The sequence below is a fragment of the Scardinius erythrophthalmus genome (genome assembly GCF_964197995.2).
Source record: "Scardinius erythrophthalmus genome assembly, chromosome: 11".
Lineage (NCBI taxonomy): Eukaryota > Metazoa > Chordata > Actinopteri > Cypriniformes > Leuciscidae > Scardinius > Scardinius erythrophthalmus.
Window position 1 is genome coordinate 4,610,274 of NC_138231.1, and position 21,052 is coordinate 4,631,325.

Here is a 21,052-nt window from a genome sequence, read left to right on the forward strand (position 1 = left end):
AGCTTGAGATTAGTTTGAGCAAACTCTGTTTTTTTGGGCTAAAGGTGTAGGCTATGTGCTTTTTAGCAGTGTTCATCGCAATATTATCTTGCACTACATGGATAACCTGCTCCAGAGCAGGTTTTATACTGGGTTAGAAATCGCAAACCAAAACTGGACCAATCAGCTGTGTGCAAAATGACATATGCAATAAAGCCACTCCCACTTAGTTATTCATTTGCATTTAAATAGTCAGATATTTTCTTTCAGCTGCCTTCTCAAACTTTCGTTGCAGCAGCAGTGTTTATTCCTGCCCTGTAAATGTGTTTAAATTCATGATATTTCAACAATCTCAACTTCAGTAGAGAAGTGAACTGATGCTCTGGATCAAACCCTGAGTTGACAGGGAACGTTTATATCGAGCATTGTGAGCCGGCCGAACCTGATTTAAACCGGGTTAGAGATGTATTTTTTTGTCAACTCTAAACCTACTCTGAAACTCAGCAGGTGTTTAATTCTCCCTCTTCATAAACTGAACTGTTCATTTCCACCCGTTAACTGACACTTTACACAATAAGTTATGTCTAAAAAATAAAAAAGGACACAAGATTCTGCCTGATTTCTTTTATTTACAGTTTTTCAGTTGAAGTACTTGACCATTTTGAGTTTTCAGAATTTTGTTTAAAGCAGACATTTCAAGCAAATTAATTTTAAATGTAGATACATGCAATATAATCACTGTGTACTGTATTTTAATATGACAGATCACACTGTTGTACAGTCTGCTCTACTCTGAGGTTCAGATTCAGGTCATGGAGAGATGAAGCGGCTCCAGAAGATGATGCTCTTGGTGGGGTTGTGCCGGATGAAGAAAAGGAAGGGGTGGTCTGCAACGAAACTCTCTTCAGTTTCTCTTTTCTTACGGAGAAAAACACTCTGGACATTTCCACCACTGCCTCCAGCTGCCTCTGTGCCTTCCTCGTTCACCTCCACAGAAGACTTATGCACCACTTTGGACAGCTTCATCTTTCCAGGCGCCATGCCAGATAAGTCACACTTATCACCAAACACATCAGTCATGCCCAGAGTCTTCAGGACCTCCTCCAGATCATATTTCTCCTGCAGCTTAAAAAGGGGTATTTTAACAGCCACCTTTGTAGGAATCATATTGTCCGGCTCAGTCCACTCCTGAAGCTTCTCATAAGTGATTGATTCTACCAACTTAGAGGAAGGGGAGAAAAATAAGAGACAGACAGGGAGAGACTTTTAATTGTTTCCCATTTCATGTAACACCAAACCTACACAGCAATCCAAATTTTCATGTATCCTTTATCTTAATTATGCCGTTCCAACTGAAGTAAAAGCAGTAAAGGAGGTTCAGTTGCTGTTCATGTGACTGCCTGTTTTACCTTCGGTAGCCCATCGCTCTCGTTTGGGAGTATAATGAGCATGCTCAGATCATTATACGCATAAGGGATCTCCAGAATCCGAGCTTCAGTGGGACATTGGTATTGTCTGTGTGGGATGTTACCCAGAGGAAATGTATTTGTCTTACCCATCATTGGCCAGTTTACTCCTTTGTCCTGACATTTAAAACACAGACAGATTGGACATTAGTGATGCTGATGTGTTATCTGTGCTTATGTCTCACTTCCTTTACAAAAAATAAGTGTACTTCAAGATCATTTTTATTAAGTATACTTAAGTAAATTTCAAGTATATTTTTAAGTATACTATATGTAATAAGTATACTGATATCAATGTAATAGTAGTAAACTTGTAAGTGTACTATTTCAGTGTTACTTGGGACTAAATTGGCTCACTTTTTAGTGTAAAAAAATGTACTTTAAGTTTTAACTTTAAGGACAGTTTAAGTGTAACAGTAGTAACTTTGAGAACACAACTAGTTTACATCAAGGTTTTTTGTTTGTACTGCAACTATACTATAAGTAAACTGAAACTAGTATACTGAACTAATCAACTAGTCAAATATTTGTAGCACATTTTTTAGTTTATGAAAGGACACTTTGAGGTATACTCTCAGTAAACTACTTTGTATACGAGTATGTTTTCTTTAAATTAACTTAACATCATACTTATAGTTTACTATTTATATATTATTTTTGCACTTTAAGTATACTACTATGTTCCTATTTAGGAACTTTTTGTACTTAATATATAAAAAGTCTGCACTCTAAAAAAAGTTTTAAGTTCATCAAGTAAAAAAAAGTAAAAAAAAATTCTAACTTCATGCATTATCATTTATTTTTTTTAACCAACACTTGAATGTGGGAAAGTTTAATAAAAAACAGCAACAAAAAGCTGAGAAAATCACGTTTTTGTCAAAGACTACACATCTGGATCAGATACAGAACGCTGATCAAAACATAGATGGAGTAGATCGAGTCCATCGACACCCAAAGCTTCACAGTCCATATACTTCGTCCTGGGTCGACATTTTATTCGGTAAGGCTAGACAGTTTTGATTTATATGCTTAATTCTTATTTTTAGTTTAAAAGAAGTATTCCAAAAGCACATTTGTTGTAAGGGTTACGCTGAGTGAGCTGACAAAAACACTAGCACTAAAGCAATAAGACACAAGAGAATCGAGATCATGCTTTACAGTGATTCGCCACTGGTAAGCAGTGGCGTGGCGTGGGGAAAATTTCTGAGGAAGCCAATTAAGACTGAAGCTGTGTGTTTTAAGGGGTGGGGGCAGAAAATCATACGTTACCATTTATATGTTGCTATTTGGATGAACTATTAGAGCGCCCAGCATCATCTTACCGGGACTTACGCTTGTTACAATCCAACACTTTGAGCACGTAGATGCCTAAAATATGTTGCGCATACAGCTCAACTAACGCGATTGTTATAAAGGTGTTTGAACAACAAAACACATCCTCTTGCACATATTTGACAAACGGAATATCAGATATATCCTGCTATAACTAATAAATTTGTGAAATTTTGAATAAAAAAAGGAAATAAAAGCTGATCATTCAGCGCTATTGTGCCTGCGGTGTGACAAGCAATGAAAGACGCGTCTCCATGGGAACCATAAAGTGATACTACGATCAATAACGGTCGCCTTGAAAAACTTACGTGTGAAAAGGTTGTTTGTAAGGCTTACATTTAAATGTGTCTTTGTTTTGTTTTGAGTGTATGGTCAATAAATAAAGGAATTAAAAAGTTGGGCACAAAACCACAAATCTTCCGCTATTTCATTCATTCATTCATTGACGATGATAACGTGATGTGATTGGCTTGATGCCAACAAGTTCATGGCTTCCCTTGACACTGTCCTGACCAATCACAGGGGAGCAGTGTCATGACAATAGCGTCACCTGATTGGTTAGTCATTCTTTTTTTTTTCTATCAAGGGATGCCAACTCAGCCTGGCCTCCTCACAGACACAGGGTGCAGTACCATGTTTTCAACGCTCATTCACCATGTCACTTTTATAGGGGCGCTGTTTTACACATCATAAAACACTCAGTAATGAACGAAGAGAGACGATGAGGAGATGACAGAAGGATTGCGTAAACTGTGAAAACAAAAGTGTTTATTAAATGACGATTATATTCTGAAAAAGTGAGGAAGCCTGGCTTCCCTTGGCCTCCGCAAGAAAACGCCACTGCTGGTAAGGGGTGTTCTTTGACACGATGACAAGCTGAGAATTGCACAGTGGTTTAGATGTAGATCATCCAGTTTTACCATTTTACCATTTTTAGCAGAAAAAGCTGAATTGTCTTGATAAAGTTACCTTGTATGTGGGAACAAGTGTGAATGGCTCGACCCACTTATCATTGAAGTGCACTGCGCTGATTAGAACAAGACTCGTGTCCTTAGACACATCTCCTTGATCCAACAAATTATTAATTTTATCTAAAATAGAAAGATAAAAAAAATCCATCTGAAGAGTGAGAAATTATGAGAAAGTGGTCTAGACTATAGTCTAATAGTTAAAAAACAAATAAACAAAAATTAATTGAATTACCCCCAGTCTTGTCCTTCACCCAGTTGTTGATTTTTTGTCTCGCAGCTTCAGGATCTGTCTTGAAGCCAATATTCCTCACGCTGGCGTAACACCACTCCTCACACATGTCAAGGAAATCCTAACATCATCAATAGGAAGAGAGGGAACATGGCAGCATGGGATTAAAATAACATCAGTGTTCTGACCCAGGCATCTCACTGAATGATGCATTACTTTACTGTAGATTTCAGGAAGTAAATTAACTATTTGCTGTGCTTTCTCAACCAACTCACGTCATTAAAATTGTTTGTGCTTTCTCCAAACATGCGGTTCACCAGCTGCAGGCTTCTGTTCTTCCCTCCTTTGTAGAGCTCCTCATACAGATCGTGGTAAATAATGTTCATATGGCCAAAGCGCAGAGTCTTAATAGAAACATAACAGGATATTTGTTTAATATTGAGTGAAATGTATTCAGAGAATTTGGTACTGTGAAGTCAGAAGTGTTTTGAAGAAAGTATAGTAAAAATTAACATGTATTTCGCGATGTAGAATAGCAGCCACTAATGCATTAAAGGCAAAATTACAAATCTGTTCTTATGCAAAATTCACTTTTACATGGTGTTTGAACATACCACACAACCACCCTATAATGGTAAAAATCCACCCACATATTTCCCATAAATCATAAACAGTCTCAAAATGAGTCATTGGCATTTTCAATACATAAATGTAACAGGCTGGTTCACGACTGGTGACAGAATCTGCCCTGTTAGCTTATCTCCTCGCTAGAGCAGCTAGTGGAAACACAATAATGTCTTAGCTACGTGATAATAAAATCTAAATGTTCTGTTGTTGGCTGTATCAATGAACACAGTTTTTTTCTGATCCACTGTGCTACTTTTCCATTGATTTCACAGCCTCTCGCGCAGGAAAGTGTTTTAAAAATGCAGCGCTCAAGTTAAAAGAAGTTTAAACTTTTAAAAAACACGTCTCGACACCTTGTGTTTTCAACTGCCCATGCGTTTTTAGAGCATTCATGAACATGAGATTAGAGTTTATAGAGCTATTTGGAGGCTTGAACTCACCTTAAGCATCTGTTCGGCAGTTTCGCCACTGGCACCCAGGACGACCAGGCCCAATGCAGAGGAGATGCTCAGGGGTGAGAACAACACATTGTCTGTGTTGCCCTTACAGAGCACTTTTAACATGTCAATGGAGAATTTTGAGTTTGCCAAAATCACAGGTTCAATTACTTGTTCCATTTTGTTTACAGCCTAGAAAGAAGGAAATTCACTTTAAACATCATGTTAGACCAGCACAGAAAACAGTATAGAAGTAGCGGAATGAAAATATCAGAAAACAGTGTACATCCTGTTCAAGCCACGTTCATATTACCTGATGTGCTCTCCTAATATGTGAAAATTCAGAACAACAGAACAGCCCAAAACTCTTTAGCTTTAAGAAAGCACTTAAAAGCAAACGTCTTTCCCTCTTAATGAAAAGGGTTTTCAGCTTTTATCCTGGTCTAATATGCATATGTGCGTTTTACATCCAAACTCTTTAGAAGTTATAGTCATCTGGTGGAAATAATGCTGTACAGTGACAATGTTTTCAATAATACTGTCTTTAATAGTTTTTTTTTAATCAGTTAACCTCAAACGAAGTGCAGTAACTAAAAATAAATAAATAAATAAAATCAATGATTGTTGGGCCTAATACCCTTTGCCGTCTGAACACCTATTGCTTGATCTGGAAAGTGTCAGTGTACTATCTGTTTTTATCAGTGTACAAAAATCTCACTGGTAGATTTCACTGTTTGGTGAATCTGAAAATAATATTTCTTACTGACACAGTATAGCAGAAGATATAAAATTACCATCTTTTTCTATTTCTGAAATACTTACTGATAAAGAAAGCGATGATTCGATCTCTCCTTGATACGAGGTGCGTCTTCACAACTGCCCTACTGACACAAGTCTCATTGCATCTAGTTACAGATATATATAGAGACACACACACACACACACACACACACACACACACACAATAGGAGAAATTACCCCATCGGCAACTTATTGTGAAATCTAATTTCTGAGAATTCCTGAGAATCATCATTCCTGTGAATAATGGTTTTGATCTGTTGCATGACTATCCTTTCAAAGCACTGACTGACCCAGGGCTCTTTGATGAGCTGCGTGCCGCCACCGACCTTGCTCTCCGAGCGACGAAGGTGACCGTACGCTCCCTGGGTCAGGTGATGTCCACATGTGTGGTCCAGGAGCAACACCTGTGGCTAAACCTGGATGATATGCGGGAGGCAGAGCGATCCCGTTTCCTCGACACCCCCATATCCCAGGCTGGCCTCTTCGGCGGAGCAGTCGAGGACTTTGCCCAGCAGTACTCGACTGCCCAGAAGCAGACTGAGGCTCTCAAACATGGCGTCCACCCAGCCGTCGGCACAGGCACCACAGTCTGCTCGCCGCCGAGGGCACCCTCCCGCACGGCCCCAGCAGCAGCCTTCACCCGGGCCGCGTCATGGAGGAGCCGCAGGAAGGCGTCACAGCCCTCTCCCGCCCGGCTGAACACCAGGCTAAGCGGCGCTCCTGAGACGGGCTGCTCAGAGATGGCGTTCAGTTCTTTTCAGGAGACGGTAGCAGGGCCGCTCCTTCCCCCGGTGGAGGGCTGGGGGAGAATCCTTCGTTTTCTTGATCTCGCTGCTCGTCCCACGACGAGCAGAACCCTATATTGGTTAAAGAAAGAACTGACACACCCATCTCTGAGCACACAGAGTTCTCGGATGACACTGCGCGCTGCTCACAAGCCTCGCCACTCTCGTCCCCCTCTGTCGCCAGACCCCTGCCAGGGCACGCCCCCGTGGAATGCTGGTCCTTCCCTAGCCTCCTCTGGCAGGACGCGGCTAATGACCGTGCCCCCGCACCGGGCCGTTATGCCACCCACGCCTGGGCTGGTCATTCCGCCTCGCTGCGCGACCGAGGGTACGTCTGTGGGTCGCATGACCCCGCTGGTACAGTTCTTGGGAGCCTGGCTAGAGCTTCCCAGACTGAACCATCAGGCTCGGCTACGCGATTCAGTTCGCGTGGTCTCCTCCCCACTTCTGGGGAGTCCGCTTCACTATGGTCAGTGGCAATGCCCCTGTCATGAGAGCGGAGGTCGCCACCCTACTGGCGAAGGGTGCAATCGAAACTGTTCCTCCAGCCGAAATGAAGTCTGGCTTCTACAGCCCCTACTTCATTGTACTGAAGAAATCCGGTGGGTTACGACCAATCCTGGACCTGCGCGTCTTGAACCGCTCCCTTCACAGGATGCCGTTCAAGATGCTCACGGCCAAACGCATTTTCGAATGCGTGCAGCCACAGGATTGGTTTGCAGCGATCGACCTGAAGGACGCCTACTTCCATGTCTCCATTCTTCCTCTACACAGACTGTTCCTACGGTTTGCTTTCGAGGGACAGGCATACCAGTACGTGGTTCTCCCATTCGGGCTAGCCCTGTCTCCTTGCGTCTTCACGAAAGTCGTCAAGGCAGCCCTTGTTCCTCTCTGTTCTTGTTCCCCTTGTTCGCATCCTGAACTCTCTCGACGACTGGCTGAACCTAGCTCACTCTCGAGACCAGGTTTGCGAACACAGGGACCTAGTGCTCCGGCACCTAGCTTGTCTGGGCCTTCGGGTCAACTGGGAGAAGAGCAAACTCTGCCCCGTGCAGAGGATCTCTTTTCTCCGTATGGAAATCGACTCGGTCACCATGTGCGTGCAGCTTACGAGCGAGCACGCGCAGTCACTGCTGACTTGCCTCCGTCAATTCGAGGGCAAGAGCGCGGTTCCACTGAAACTGTTTCAGAGGCTCCTGGGGCATATGGCATCCGCAGCCGCAGTAACGACGCTCGGATTGCTTCATATGAGACCGCTTCAGCTTTGGATTCGCGATCGAGTCCCTAGGAGGGCATGGCAACACGGCACGCTCCGAGTCCCAGTGACTCCGACCTGTCGTCAGACCTTCACCCTGTGGACGAACCTCAGCTTTCTACGGGCCGGAGTGCCCTTAGAACGAGTTTCCAGGTATGTTGTTGTATCAACAGATGCCTCCACCACGAGCTGGGGCACCATGTGCAATGGACATGCTGCCGCGGGCTCCTGGACAGGACCCTGGCATGTCAATTGCCTCGAGTTGCTGGCTGTACGTCTCGCCCTGCACCGCTTCCGTGCGTTGCTCAGGGGTCAGCGCATACTAGTCCGATCAGACAATACCACGACAGTAGCGTATATCAACCGACAAGGTGGTGTGCGCTCCCGCTGTATGTCACAACTCACCCGCCACTTCCTCATATGGAGTCAGAAGCATCTGAGGTCGCTTCGAGCCATTTATATCCCGGGAGACCTGAACCGTGCGGCCGACGAGTTGTCTCGGCTTCAACCTTTCCCTGGAGAATGGAGACTCCATCCCCAGACGGTTCAGCTGAATTGGGATCAGTTCAGGGATGCAAAGGTAGATCTGTTTGCCTCCCACGACTAGTCCCATTGCGACCCGTTTCATTCCCAGACCGAGGGCACGCTCGGCATGGATACACTGGCGCACAGCTGGGTGCCAAAGGGTGCCTCGTCCTTGAGAAAGGAGGTCCTTCCTCAGAGGGATTGGCCAGGGAGGTGCTGTCGCGAGGAGTAGTAGTTCGGGGAAACGGGTCCGGTTGTGCCAACACGGGGCAACCAAATTGACCTGCTCCTCGTCCTCCCTGATCTTGCGCAGACCTTACCGCAACGCAGTATGCGTTCCTGGAGACAGCGTTCCTGGTTGCATTGGCCTCCATCAAGAGGGTAGGGGACCTGCAGGCATTTTCAGTTGACGAAGCGTGCCTGGAATTCGGGCCGGCTAACTCTCACGTGATCCTGAGACCCCGGCCTGGATATGTGCCCAAGGTTCCCACCACTCCCTTTCGAGACCAGGTGGTGAACCTGCAAGCGCTGCCCTCGGAGGAGGCAGACCCAGCCTCGGCACTGCTCTGTCCAGTACGCGCCCTCCGTGCTTACGTAGACAGAACGCAGTGTTTCAGGACCTCAGACCAGCTCTTTGTCTGTTATGGTGGGAAGCTGAAGGGAAAGGCTCTCTCCAAGCAAAGGTTGTCTCACTGGATAGTGGACGCCATTGCTTTGGCATACCAGCAGCAAGGTCGACCGTGCCCCCTTGGTGTGACGGCCCACTCCACTCGGAGTGTGGCCTCCTCTTGGGCTCTAGTGCATGGTGCCTCGCTAACAGACATCTGCAGAACTGCAGGCTGGGTGACACCTAACACATTCGCGAGATTCTACAATCTCCGAGTGGAGCCAGTTTCTTCTTATGTACTCGCTTCAACTAGCCGGTACTAGATTCTGCTCAGGTGTCTTCGCTTGCTCGCCATTCCTCTCCACGGACGGGATACGTGCGATATTTTCCTCAGGTGAGCCTCCCCGCAGGCCCTGAGTTCCTCCAGCACTGTTGACGTCAACGCCAGAGTTATGCCACCGGCAGCTTTCGCACTTGGCTAGGTGCCTCCATGTGCATGGTTCCCCCTCTGGGCGACCCCCACATGTGTATTTCCACTGTAAGTCTCTCTGAGCATGTGTCTTTCCCTCGGCAAGCCACCTTGCCACCCCTGGGGTTGAAATATTCCACCTGCGGCTGGATACCACAGTGATCCACAATATGCCTCGGTTACGTATGTAACCCTCGTTCCCAAAGTTACGTCTCCCTGCCACTTCCGCTGTACCGCTGGAATGCCTGAGTTCAGTCTCAGCTCCTCAGCGAAGACATATCTGCATGTTGCCGGCATACTTCCTTATATACCCACGAGGTGGGGGCGGAGTTATGCTATGCAAATTCCGCAGATTGGCTTGTTTTATATACTCGAAGGTGATAGGCTTTCTAAGCGAAACCCCATTCGTCGTCATTGACGTAACGTCTCCGTTCCCTACTCAGGGAACGAGGGTTACATATGTAACCGAGATATGTAACCATATGTTTCCTCTTGGCTTTTATCGGTCTCCCCGCGCCAATTACTGAAACAAGACACAGGTGTTTGTCATTCACACTTAACCCACTCACGCCGCACCTGTCTCCCGATCCTCTCTCCTGTCACAGACCTCACTGAACCACGCCCCCCTAGCCACATGCTTTTTGCATTTTTAGGACAAACAACAGTAGATAAGACAAACAATTTCACACAGAGCGCTTGCACAGGCACAGGTCACAGCAAGGTGAGTCACCCAACCTGTGACGTTCCATCATGCCATTGGACTGATTTCACACACGTGCTTCAGACACAATCATGAAGTGGCGTTCCAAAAGCATCAAGGACGGTGACGCAGTGCGAGTTCCCTCGAAAGGGAACATACATATATATCAATATGTTTGTTTATGTGACATATGTAACTCCAAATGGACCTTGTGGTAGAAAGAGGGGGTGGAAAACAGTAAAGCAAATGTCTTTGTTCATTTCAAATATCTTGGATTATTTTCAATCCTACATAGCCCAGCTTGCATAGGTTTTCCGCAAAGGTTACTATCTTCAATCAATATTAATGATTATTTTCTAATAAGAAACACAATCTAAATTTGATAATCATTTGAAACTGGAGTCAGATTAAGCGTAGAGCTAAAGTAATATTGAAACTAAATTCTAATAAATTAGGTGAACTTCACTGGAGCGCTGAAAAGACATACACGCATTATACCTTCACCCACACCATTGGATTCCGTCGTTGGGCCGATGGGTGGTCTTTATACCAGGTATAGACCACAGCTCAGCACTGCTCTAAGGCAGGGCAAGCAGCGCAGTATTGTCCTGAAGGTTTCCTGTCGTTTGTTCAGACGGACTCGCGCAGCACTGCTCCTGAAGGGCATCGTCCAGGCAGAAGCAGCGCGGTCCAGGAGGCATCTTGAAGAAAATTTGTCATACTCAACGGAATGCTACAGGGGAGTGGCAATCCTTTTGGGCTCCAACCCTGAGGAGTGCGTACATCAACGGCAAGCTGGCTTCTTGTAGCTGAAGGAAAAGATTCTGAGGCAAAGGTACTCAGCGCTGCCCTATAGTGCGGGGGAGCCCGTCTCTATTTCACACGCTTGAACACCATTGGTGGCCGTGTTCTCGCCTATAAAATCTGTCTTATCTTGTCTCAACCGATATTATTCAGCAGCGATGTGAAGTTGGATTTGTAAAGGAGCACCAATATATGTTGCATGATGTGAGAATCTGTAAAATGATAATCTGCAGACAACGACAACATTATCGTCTGTCGGTGTAGTAAATAGATTATTAAAAAGAGGCGCTAGTAGTAACGCCACTTTTATTTTTAATTTTTATTATTATTAAAGGGGTCATATAATGCCATTTTTGTACAAGCTAATATGATTCTTTAGGGTCTAAATTAAAAGTTTGTAATATACTTTAATTAAAAATTCTCATTAGTATTGTAAGAAAACACTAATTTTACCTGGTCAAAAACAGCTCTGTTTTCAGCACGCCGTTTCAGTGCATGTGTCTTTAAATGATAATGAGCTTTGCTCACCCCGCCCCTCTGTTCTGTGGGTACACCGTATTAGACATTCTCTGACTGTATCTAACACAATAACCACGTGTTATTCGTTATAAACGTGGGATTATGAATTATATTGAGAACGTCGTACATAGAAAACATGCCGTAAAGTACCCTGAGTGTAAACCTTAGACGCATTCATCATGAAGCCTGCAGCAAGGTTTGCAAATTTCGCAAAGATTAATATAAATACGAATATAAAGGTTAATAAAACATTACACTCACATCTTCTGGAGGTTCAGCAGGAACACGTTGGTACCGATCCGTTTTTTCTCGTTTGTGAAGCTGTCTGGTGTGAAATGATTCGCGCAAACATGAAAGCACAGACGATCGTGGGGAATCCCCGTGAGGGAATCCCCGCGTCAATCCTTTGGGCATATCGCTTCAAAAACAAAACTCAGCCACTGCTTCTTCAACGGCTCGGATTTAGGAACATCCAAATGACTGCTGTGTTCCTTATTACATCTAAGAACAGAACACCACAATCGCTTAGACGCCATTCTACTCCAGCATATCAACAATGGCGGACTACAATGACGACGGCTGTCACAGCTTGCTCAGGGCGGGTCTTGTGTTGAAACACGGCTGTCAATCACAATAGCGGGAGGGGCGTACGATCTTATGACGTCACAATATCGAACGGCTTGATTTCAGAGATGGTCAAACATATAAGGAGATTAAAACAAAACCACTGGATGGATTTTTATCATGATAGGATGGTTGTGTACAGGCACTGCCAACAGACATTTCAGTGCAATCAACTTGTAAAAGTGCATGTACCATTATATGACCCCTTTAAACAGAATTCAAGTACAAACAATTATGGCATAATTCAACAATCATAAGTTTTCGTTTTTATACAGCACTTAGAAGAAAGTTGACGCTAGTGTATAATAGTTACCGATTTTGGTGGGAATAGGCCTTAAAGGGATAGAGAATTTACTCACCCTCATGTTGTTCGAAACCTGTATGAGTTTCTTTCTTATGTTGAACACAAAAGAAGAAATCAGTTGACAGTAGCCATTGGCTTCCATTGTAGGAAAAAAATACAATTGTCTGGTTTTTCAATTGACAAGTCATTTCCTATATAAGTGATAAAAAAATCACTGAAATCTAATTTGTTATTATCTATTAATTAAAAACTGTAGTTTTTTTATGTTGTTTTTTTTTTTTTATTGTTGTGGGTTCCCTATATTATTATCAACATTAATAATGATTGATTCAGTTTGATTATTAGGGTTTTTGGTCTGGTTTTACAACCCTAATTCCAGAAAAGTTGGGACATTTTGTAAACCACAATAAAATCAAGAATCTGTGATTGGTAAATATTTTTTTACCTTTATTTAACTGAAAAAAGTACAAAGAAAAGTTTTCCAATGTTTTCATTGACCCACATAATTGTATTTTGTAAATATGAACAAATTTTGTTTTGTTGGTATGGGGGGATTGGTTGTCTCCCTCTGTAGTTTTGGTTTGAACATTGGGGGGGTTGAAGTGTGAACTGTTTAACAGGGTCCCGGGGCACATGCTCCCTCGTGAGGTCTATTTATCTGCTTGTTTGTCTTTTGCAAAATGGCCCAAAAATGCAAACTGGTTGATAACATAACTGCAATAAACTAGCCTATAGTTAACAATCCCTTGTTTACAAAGTGCAATGGGAAGTCAAACTATCTTTACTTAAAATGTTCTTGTACTAAACATGTTAATTTCCTGTTGTCTCTCGGAATATCTGAAAGAAGGTTTTTCCTAATCTCTGTCATTATTAGCAGAACATATTTTACACATGGGGAAAACCAATTGTTTAGTCAATAATTTAAGAAGGTCCATATTTTAAAGCTCTTTCTAACTTGTGCTTGACCTTAAAAGTAACATCTTGTAATTGTTTAACTAGCAAACTTGCATTTGTTACAATAAGAATTTAATTACAAGTAAGACTACTAAAACGAATCTTTAACATTTAAGATCAGAATAAGCGCTACAGGTCGGGAGCATCATTGCCAAATATCCTTTTATTAATTAAATAAACACAGGTAATAATGTATGCCTGTAGTCAAAGCACAATCTCCAAACACAACTGCAGACTACACGGCGAAAGCACATAATCAACTCATATCAGCCTCAAGACATATATCTCCAATCAAGAAATATATTATTGTCTTACCTTACTGCAGGCCTGCATGCACAACTCCAAATGTGGCCTTTCTCTCCGGACTGACACTGATGAAGTCCCGCATGAGGGCATCAATGTCCAAGCTGTCTAATATATCTCCATGAACATGCATCAGAGCAAGGTGGGTCAGTCTTTTTAACGTCATGGTTGTGTATAACCATGTCTTCAGACGGAGGAGAGTGGAAAATGTCCTCTCTGATGAAGCAGCTGAGATGGGGAGACTTGGGCAGAGTTTGATGAGGGTTTCAACTTCTTTTGAGCCCTTGTTTGTGGAATGAGTTTAGACAAGGTTTTCGCAATGTCTTTTACAGTCTTGGAAGAATCATTGCAGAGGTCTCCGATCATTTTCAGCTAGATCTCCAGTCGGGCTTTGTCAAAGTGCAAGGGAACCTGTATCCTCTATTTGTTCCTCTGAGAGCTGCTGTTTTCATTTCATCTTAATCAAATCTCTTCTATACTTCTTTACAGCTTCATTGAAATCTCGTCTCCATGAGGAGTGTTGCGCAACTTGTGCATCCGCCGCTGGTTCTGCTGTGTGTCGATAACAGGCTGGGGTTTTTGTCACCCTGTGCTCACCTGGTATTTTAAGTCCCGCTGTGGATACAGTTTGTAGCAGGTTATCCACAACTGCATCATACCGAAGGACCTCCATGCACCTTTCCAAGATATTCGGCACGCTCAAAGGAGCTCAGTACGCTGGCTTTGATATGCTGCAAACTCCTGGCCACTGACTCACCCACCTCGAATATTGCTTCACAACAGAGGCGGCCATAGTAGGTTTAGCGTTCATTGCTTGCTTGAGCAGGCCTCCGATCTTAGATATTGTCTCTCTCCACACTTCTATTATACTTAAGCTGCTCCAGTGCTTTGATGATTTCTGTTGGCACTGCACACACGTTTGATAGCTATTGCTAAAATGTTGTATCTTGTTGGACATATGGCTAGTAAGGAAACCATCTCATCGCAGCCAAACATAGACTCATAGAGGTCGTTGGGCTTTGCTGATTCACAGATTACCACAGCTACACCCTGAACAAAATTAATTAAACCTGCAATGAGACCCACCTCACGAAGAACTAGGTCAAGTGAATTTTGGCACAGGGGATGAAAAGGGAATCTGGGCATGTTTTTTTAAGCCATGCATGAACACCCAAAACCTTCCTGACATGTTAGAAGTTCCATCAAAACAATATCCTTGGAGATTTCTTAATTGGGATGTGCAGTATGAGAAATGTATCTTTGATGCACATGAATATTAGTTCCAAAACATGCCTAGTTGTGTCTTGAGTTTGGCGGGCAGCATCAGATAAAAGGGCAGTATAACAGGTTTAGACTTTTCATGCTCATTACATTTTTCTGAGGCTTTCCACCAGTTTGTAAAGCATCCCTTGACAAAACCGCTGTCAAACCTTACACTATATTCATTGATGAGATGTTTCTCCACTGCTTTCACACAGCTGAAACATACAACACGATCACCTTCCTCTATATAATGCAGCCACTTCCATTATTTTAACCAGTTTGCATTGAATGAACAAGAAAACGTCTCTTTTCCAAACTACTTTCCAGGAAAAAGGAAGTTGGTTGATTGGTGTGGAGAGATTTCCTCCAAAACAACATTAACGCTAGCATTTTGTCCTTGTATTGCCGCGACGAACTGAAATCAGTGTAGACGATGGTAGAAGCCTTGAAGGCTGCTCTGCTGTATCATTATAGCGTTACACAAAATGCCTGTCATTCAATCATGGACTACTACACAAAACACGCTAATGAAAGCATAAACTGTTTCGAAAAGGTTAACATTTGTAGTTTAGGCATAAGTTAATGCAACGCTGAAACTACCTTTATTAAACCACCGTGCTGAGAACAGGGCCGACGGTTGCAACACTTTTTGCATTTCCTTGAGTTTCTCAGAGACAGAGATTTTCTGTAAAGCTGCTTTGAAACAATGTGTATTGTGAAAAGCAAAATACAAATAAATGTGAATTGAACTGTTTGTATTGGAAAGCCAGAATTTTAATACAATGTACCCACATCTGTCAGCTACCCACCAACACTTCTGCAAAATGTGTACATATTGCAACACATGTTGCAACTGAGCACAATGACAGGGGACGTTTGCAACAGTCCACAGGGCAGTTGCAACATTCATTAAATCAGCATTTAGTGACATTCATTAAAACAGCATTTAACAACATTCATTAAAACAGCATGTAGCAACTGTCCCTAGACTGACAGTCATATTAAAACTTGCTATGTTACCTTGACACAATAGCTTTGGCACATGATAGCTTTGCCTTTTAAAAGCTAAGAAAACACAGATTAAAATTGTGGTTGATTATGTTGATATTGATACCACATGCTCATAATCCATTATACACAGTATTAATTAGTCAGGTGTATGGTTCCATGTATTTATATGAATGTATTTATAAAGACAAGTAAATTCATGTTATTAATAGCCATATTGTGTTCTTATAAATATTTATTGTGAGTGATAACAGTTACTAACCTCTATAAATGCATCATTGATGGCTTTGTCATGGTTTCCAGTTAATCACCACCTCCTCACTACATTTCCCATCATCCTCCCTGGCCCTCACCTGCATGCACTTCCCAATCACAGATCATCGTCACCTGTCACCAATAATCACTGATAATCATCCAGCACTATTTAAAGGGCACCTATTATGCCCCTTTTTAGAAGATGTAATATTGGTCTTGGGTGTCCCCAGAATGCATTTGTGAAGTTTCAGCACAAAATACGCCAGTTAATTTATTATAACCATTTGAAAATGCCATTTTTGGGGCCTGTTTTAAAAAGAGCTGTTTTGTGTGTACCACTTTAAATGTAAATGAGCTGCATATCCCCGCCCTGCTGCTGGACCCAAATGATGATGAGAGTCTGGCACAGAATAAACACGAATGAGAATGGACTAAACGTCTCGGAATGGTTATTTGATACCTTTCTGTACTTACAAAGTTTTAATCGCGTCCCTTTTGCCATTATGGATGTGCAACACACACACACACACACACGAACTGTGATAACGTTCGCGCAATTTTTTGAAACTACACACACACACACACACACACACACTACTGTTAAGTACAAACGATTTTTTATATTTTTTTCTTAAGGGGAGGGAGATAGACGTTTATATAGCCTACTGTCTATGGAGATAGAGCAGACCTTAATTTATTTACATTTGTAAATGCTGCAAAAAATTGCCTACGTGACATAAAACTGTCTGACGTTGTTTGTTGAGACATCCTATGACGACGACGACAATAAATAGCTTTAGACGCATTTGCTGTTGAACTTGCTGACATCGATTTGCTCAAAAATCATAAAATACACTTACTTTTTCTGGAGGTGACGTTGGATCGCGAACTGTAGGCAACGATCCACACTCTAGGATTAACTTTGACCCTCGTTCACTAAACAGTCAGTCAGAAAATGAATCTCGTATTTAGGAAGTTTAAGTGGTGCCTTTTCTTCATAAATAAAATCCATCCGCTGCGTTTTCAGTGGCTCTGATGTCAGTGAAGACTAGTATGTCCATTCTTACATCCCACAGAAGAACACCTACACTTCATTACCGGCTGTCGTCGAAACATAATGGCGATGGTGTGCAGAACAGATCACCGAGGGCGGGGTCTATGCCAAAACCAGATGTCAATCAAATCACGTCGGTGGGGCTTAGCTCATTTCTACGTCACAATGAGGAAAATCTAGAACAGGGTGTTCTGAGACAGTGCTTATGATTTATTGAGATAGTAAAAAAACTACTGGGTGGATTTTTATCATTCTAGGGTGGTTTTGCTCACACACTGCCAACACACATTTATGTTCAAACACCATGTAAAAGTGAATTTTGCATAATAGGTGCCCTTTAACACTTCCCTCAGCAGTTCACTGGTGTCTGGTCTTGTCTTTGACAAGCGATACAGACTACTCACCCGAGTTGCCACTGGTCCTGTTTACTTTCCTTGTCTATGACACTACTGACTCACCGGAGAATTTCTATCTACTGACCTGAAGTCCCGTTCTTCCCGTCTTTGCTGATCTTCATCATCTCGTTTCTTCTCTTCATCTTCCTGCAAAGACATTCATCATTTCAGTTTCAGTTCAAGTCTTCACCACATCTGACATCATCATAACTACATTCTCTCCCTGCATCGCTCACCCTCTGCACTTATAATAAACTTGTTGTTATTCACCCCAACCTTGTCTGCCTTCTTCTGATTGTGACAGAAGACCAGTGAGAAGCTTTGAAATCGCTTCTATAAATGTTGGCCCTTTGAATAATGGAAGGATGATGGAAGGAACAACAGTTTTTATTTTTCAGAATGGCAGAATCCTGGAGGATTATGTCACAGAGTTCGTCACCAAGCCACTTCAGTGACCTCACCCTTATGGAGGGATTTTGGTGCGGGCTGTATGATGAGATCCGCTATGTGATGCTGCAAGGAGACCCAGAATGGACGCTTGAAAGATGATAGAGGGTGATTTAGAGGGTGAAAGATGATAAAGATGATTTATATATATATATATATTTATATATATATATATATATATATATATATATATATATATATATATATATATATATATATATATATATATATATATATATATATATAAAAATCGACTTTGCGCTCTGGATAGATGGGTCCTCATTCGTCGTTGGCAGAGCGGATGAAGACACCACCATTCAACCACAGTCACCCATGTCCCTTTCTCATTCTCTCATTCCGCCGAGTCCGCCCTTCCTGAGTCTTCTCCCATCGAGATCACCCTTCCTGAGTCCCCTGTTTCTGTCCTTGTCCAGAGTCCAGAGGAAATGGACTTAATAGACTTCGACACTGATGTACCCTGTCTTCCTCCATTTGTACGATCTGCCTGCCCGGAACTATCCATCAGTCCTGCCGAGCCTGAGTTTCTTCACGTCATGTCTTCCGAGCCTGAGCTTGTTCACGTCATGTCTTCCGAGCCTGAGCTTCTTCACGTCAGTCCTGCATGCCAGGGCTCCCACAGAAGGGCCACGAAGGTCTATCTGCCATGGCCGCCCGAAGGGTCGGCCCTGCCCTGGTCCCCCGAGCTGCCGGCTCCGCCCTGGCCGCCTGCTCCATCCTGGTCACCCGAACTGCCGATACCGTCCTGGAGTCATCAGTCCCTGCTGACCCTCCAGAAGACGACTCCAGGACGCCCTACCGGGAGGGGGGAGTACTGTCACGGTTTCCAGTTAATCATCACCTCCTCACTACATTTCCCATCATCATCCATGGCCCTCACCTGCATGCACTTCCCAATCACAGATCACAGTTTCCTATCACCAATCATCACTTATCATCATCCAGCACTATTTAACACTTCCCTCAGCATTTCACCAGTGTCTGGTCTCGTCTTTGACAAGCGACACAGACTACTCACCCGAGTTGCCGCCATTCCTGTTTACTTTCCTCATCTATGACAAGCACTACAGACTACTCACCTGAGAATTCCCATCTACTGACCTGAAGTCCTGTTCTTCCCATCTTCATCATCATGTTTCTTCTCTTCATCATCATTTCAGTTCAGCTAATGCCGAGTTCAGACTGCATGATTTTAGCCCCGATTTTGGCTCGCCGACAGGTTTTGAGAAATCGCCGACAAATGCCCGAAATCACAGGCAAATCGGTGCTCGTTCACGCGAGTGACAATCACACAGTGTGAATGAGCAAAGACGCGATCTGAGAGAATCACCGACGAGTCGCCGACGCCCGTGAGATATTTGGCATGCTAAATATCTGGACCTGTCGGCGATTCAAAATCCTGCTGTGTGAAAGTGTTCTGACTGAAAACTACATCGGCGATGACCAACAGCCAATGAGAGCAAGATACAGAGCAGCGGGGAGTTCGGGGAGGAGTTATAGACCACAATATCAGTATTTTAATAGATATATTTACAATTATATCAAACAGAAACAAAGCACAAACATTTGCTTGACCAGCAGCAACAGCAGCACATTGCAAAATTATTTATTTACCCCAAACTCTCTTTGCAGAACACACAGTCCTTGCTCCCCTTGTCTTCCCAGCCATTTCCTCATGCATAATGTTTTTCTTTTTCCCCTTTTCGCTGCAAATCAGTGCACAGGTAATTTGGATCGCAAGCTTCTTGCAGGCTATCATTTTTAATAACAATTTAAAACTCGCGCGAGAACTGCGGTCTTACGCACGCAGGATTTTGCGTTACTTCCTTATCACTTCTCGCGTGTGTTTGGTTGCGAAACGTAGTTTGCGGACCAGACAGAAGTTGTCGGCGATTCTTCCTCATGAAAGTCATGCAGTGTGAAACCTCCTGTCGGCGATGCATCGTGCAGTGTGAACACACCAGCAACTGAATGTTACCCTGGATAGTCATGCAGTGTGAAAAGAACAGTTACCCGACTACTTTGAAAATCGTGCAGTCTGAACTCGGCATAAGTCTTCACCACATCTGATATCATCGTAACTGCATTTTCTCCCTGCATTGCTCACCCTCTACACTTATAATAAACTTGTTATTCACCCCAACCTTGTCTGCCGCCTTCTGATTGTGACAGGCTTTATGTAAAGTTAAAATATAGAATGCAGTTTTCCGAAATCATGAAGATGTGCTCATTTTACATTTTAAGTTGTTTATTTGTAAAATGTAACTAAAGACCAATAATTATTTTGATAAAGTAATGGAAATGGGATGGAATGGAAGTCATTAATACAATGTTGAAAACTTTTTTCTTTTAATGTTACATGCAACAATATTTAAGTATAATTTCAAACTGCTATATGGCTGAAGAGATTTAGATTTTAACAAATCAAAATGACCATTCATGACCTCTAATGCAGTGTTCTTCAACCTGCTCCTGAAGAACCCCCAACACTGCACGTTTTCTTTGTCTCTCTAATCAAATACACCTGATTCAATTCATCAGCTCATTATCACATGGGTTAATGAGCTGATGAATTGTATCAGGTGTGTTTGATTAGGGAGACAGAAAACGTGCAGTGTTGGGGGTCCTTCAGGAGCAGGGTTGAAGAACACTGCTCTAATGCAAACATCAGCCATTGAAGACATAATATCAATTATTGATAACTAATTGGTACAGCAAACAAGTGTCTCTGGAACTATTTTATAATTTATAAATCAGTGTATAAATGATTGTGAGCATGCACATTGAAAAAGCAAATGCATGACTTATAATTATAAAAAATATTAATGTAACTATAACTGTTCTTATAATGCAGTATAGATCTTAATGAGTCTTTATTAATATATTTTTAGAATAGTAATGCTTACAAGTAAGAATAAAAT

The 21,052-nt window shown here is 42.8% G+C and overlaps 1 protein-coding gene across 1 annotated transcript; it reads right to left on the minus strand.

Annotated features, from left to right (window-relative positions):
• Positions 1–590: 590 nt before the first annotated feature.
• Positions 591–16,306, minus strand: LOC308698791 (leukocyte elastase inhibitor-like). Its single transcript, XM_081379133.1, has 8 exons — positions 16,225–16,306; positions 5,864–5,946; positions 5,045–5,233; positions 4,253–4,381; positions 3,981–4,098; positions 3,747–3,868; positions 1,389–1,562; positions 591–1,200 (listed from the first exon to the last, which is right to left on the minus strand). The coding sequence occupies exons 3-8, from the start codon at positions 5,219–5,221 to the stop codon at positions 790–792; spliced, it is 1,131 nt and encodes a 376-aa protein (XP_081235259.1). The 5' UTR covers positions 5,222–5,233; positions 5,864–5,946; positions 16,225–16,306; the 3' UTR covers positions 591–789.
• Between the last annotated feature and the right edge of the window lie 4,746 nt (positions 16,307–21,052).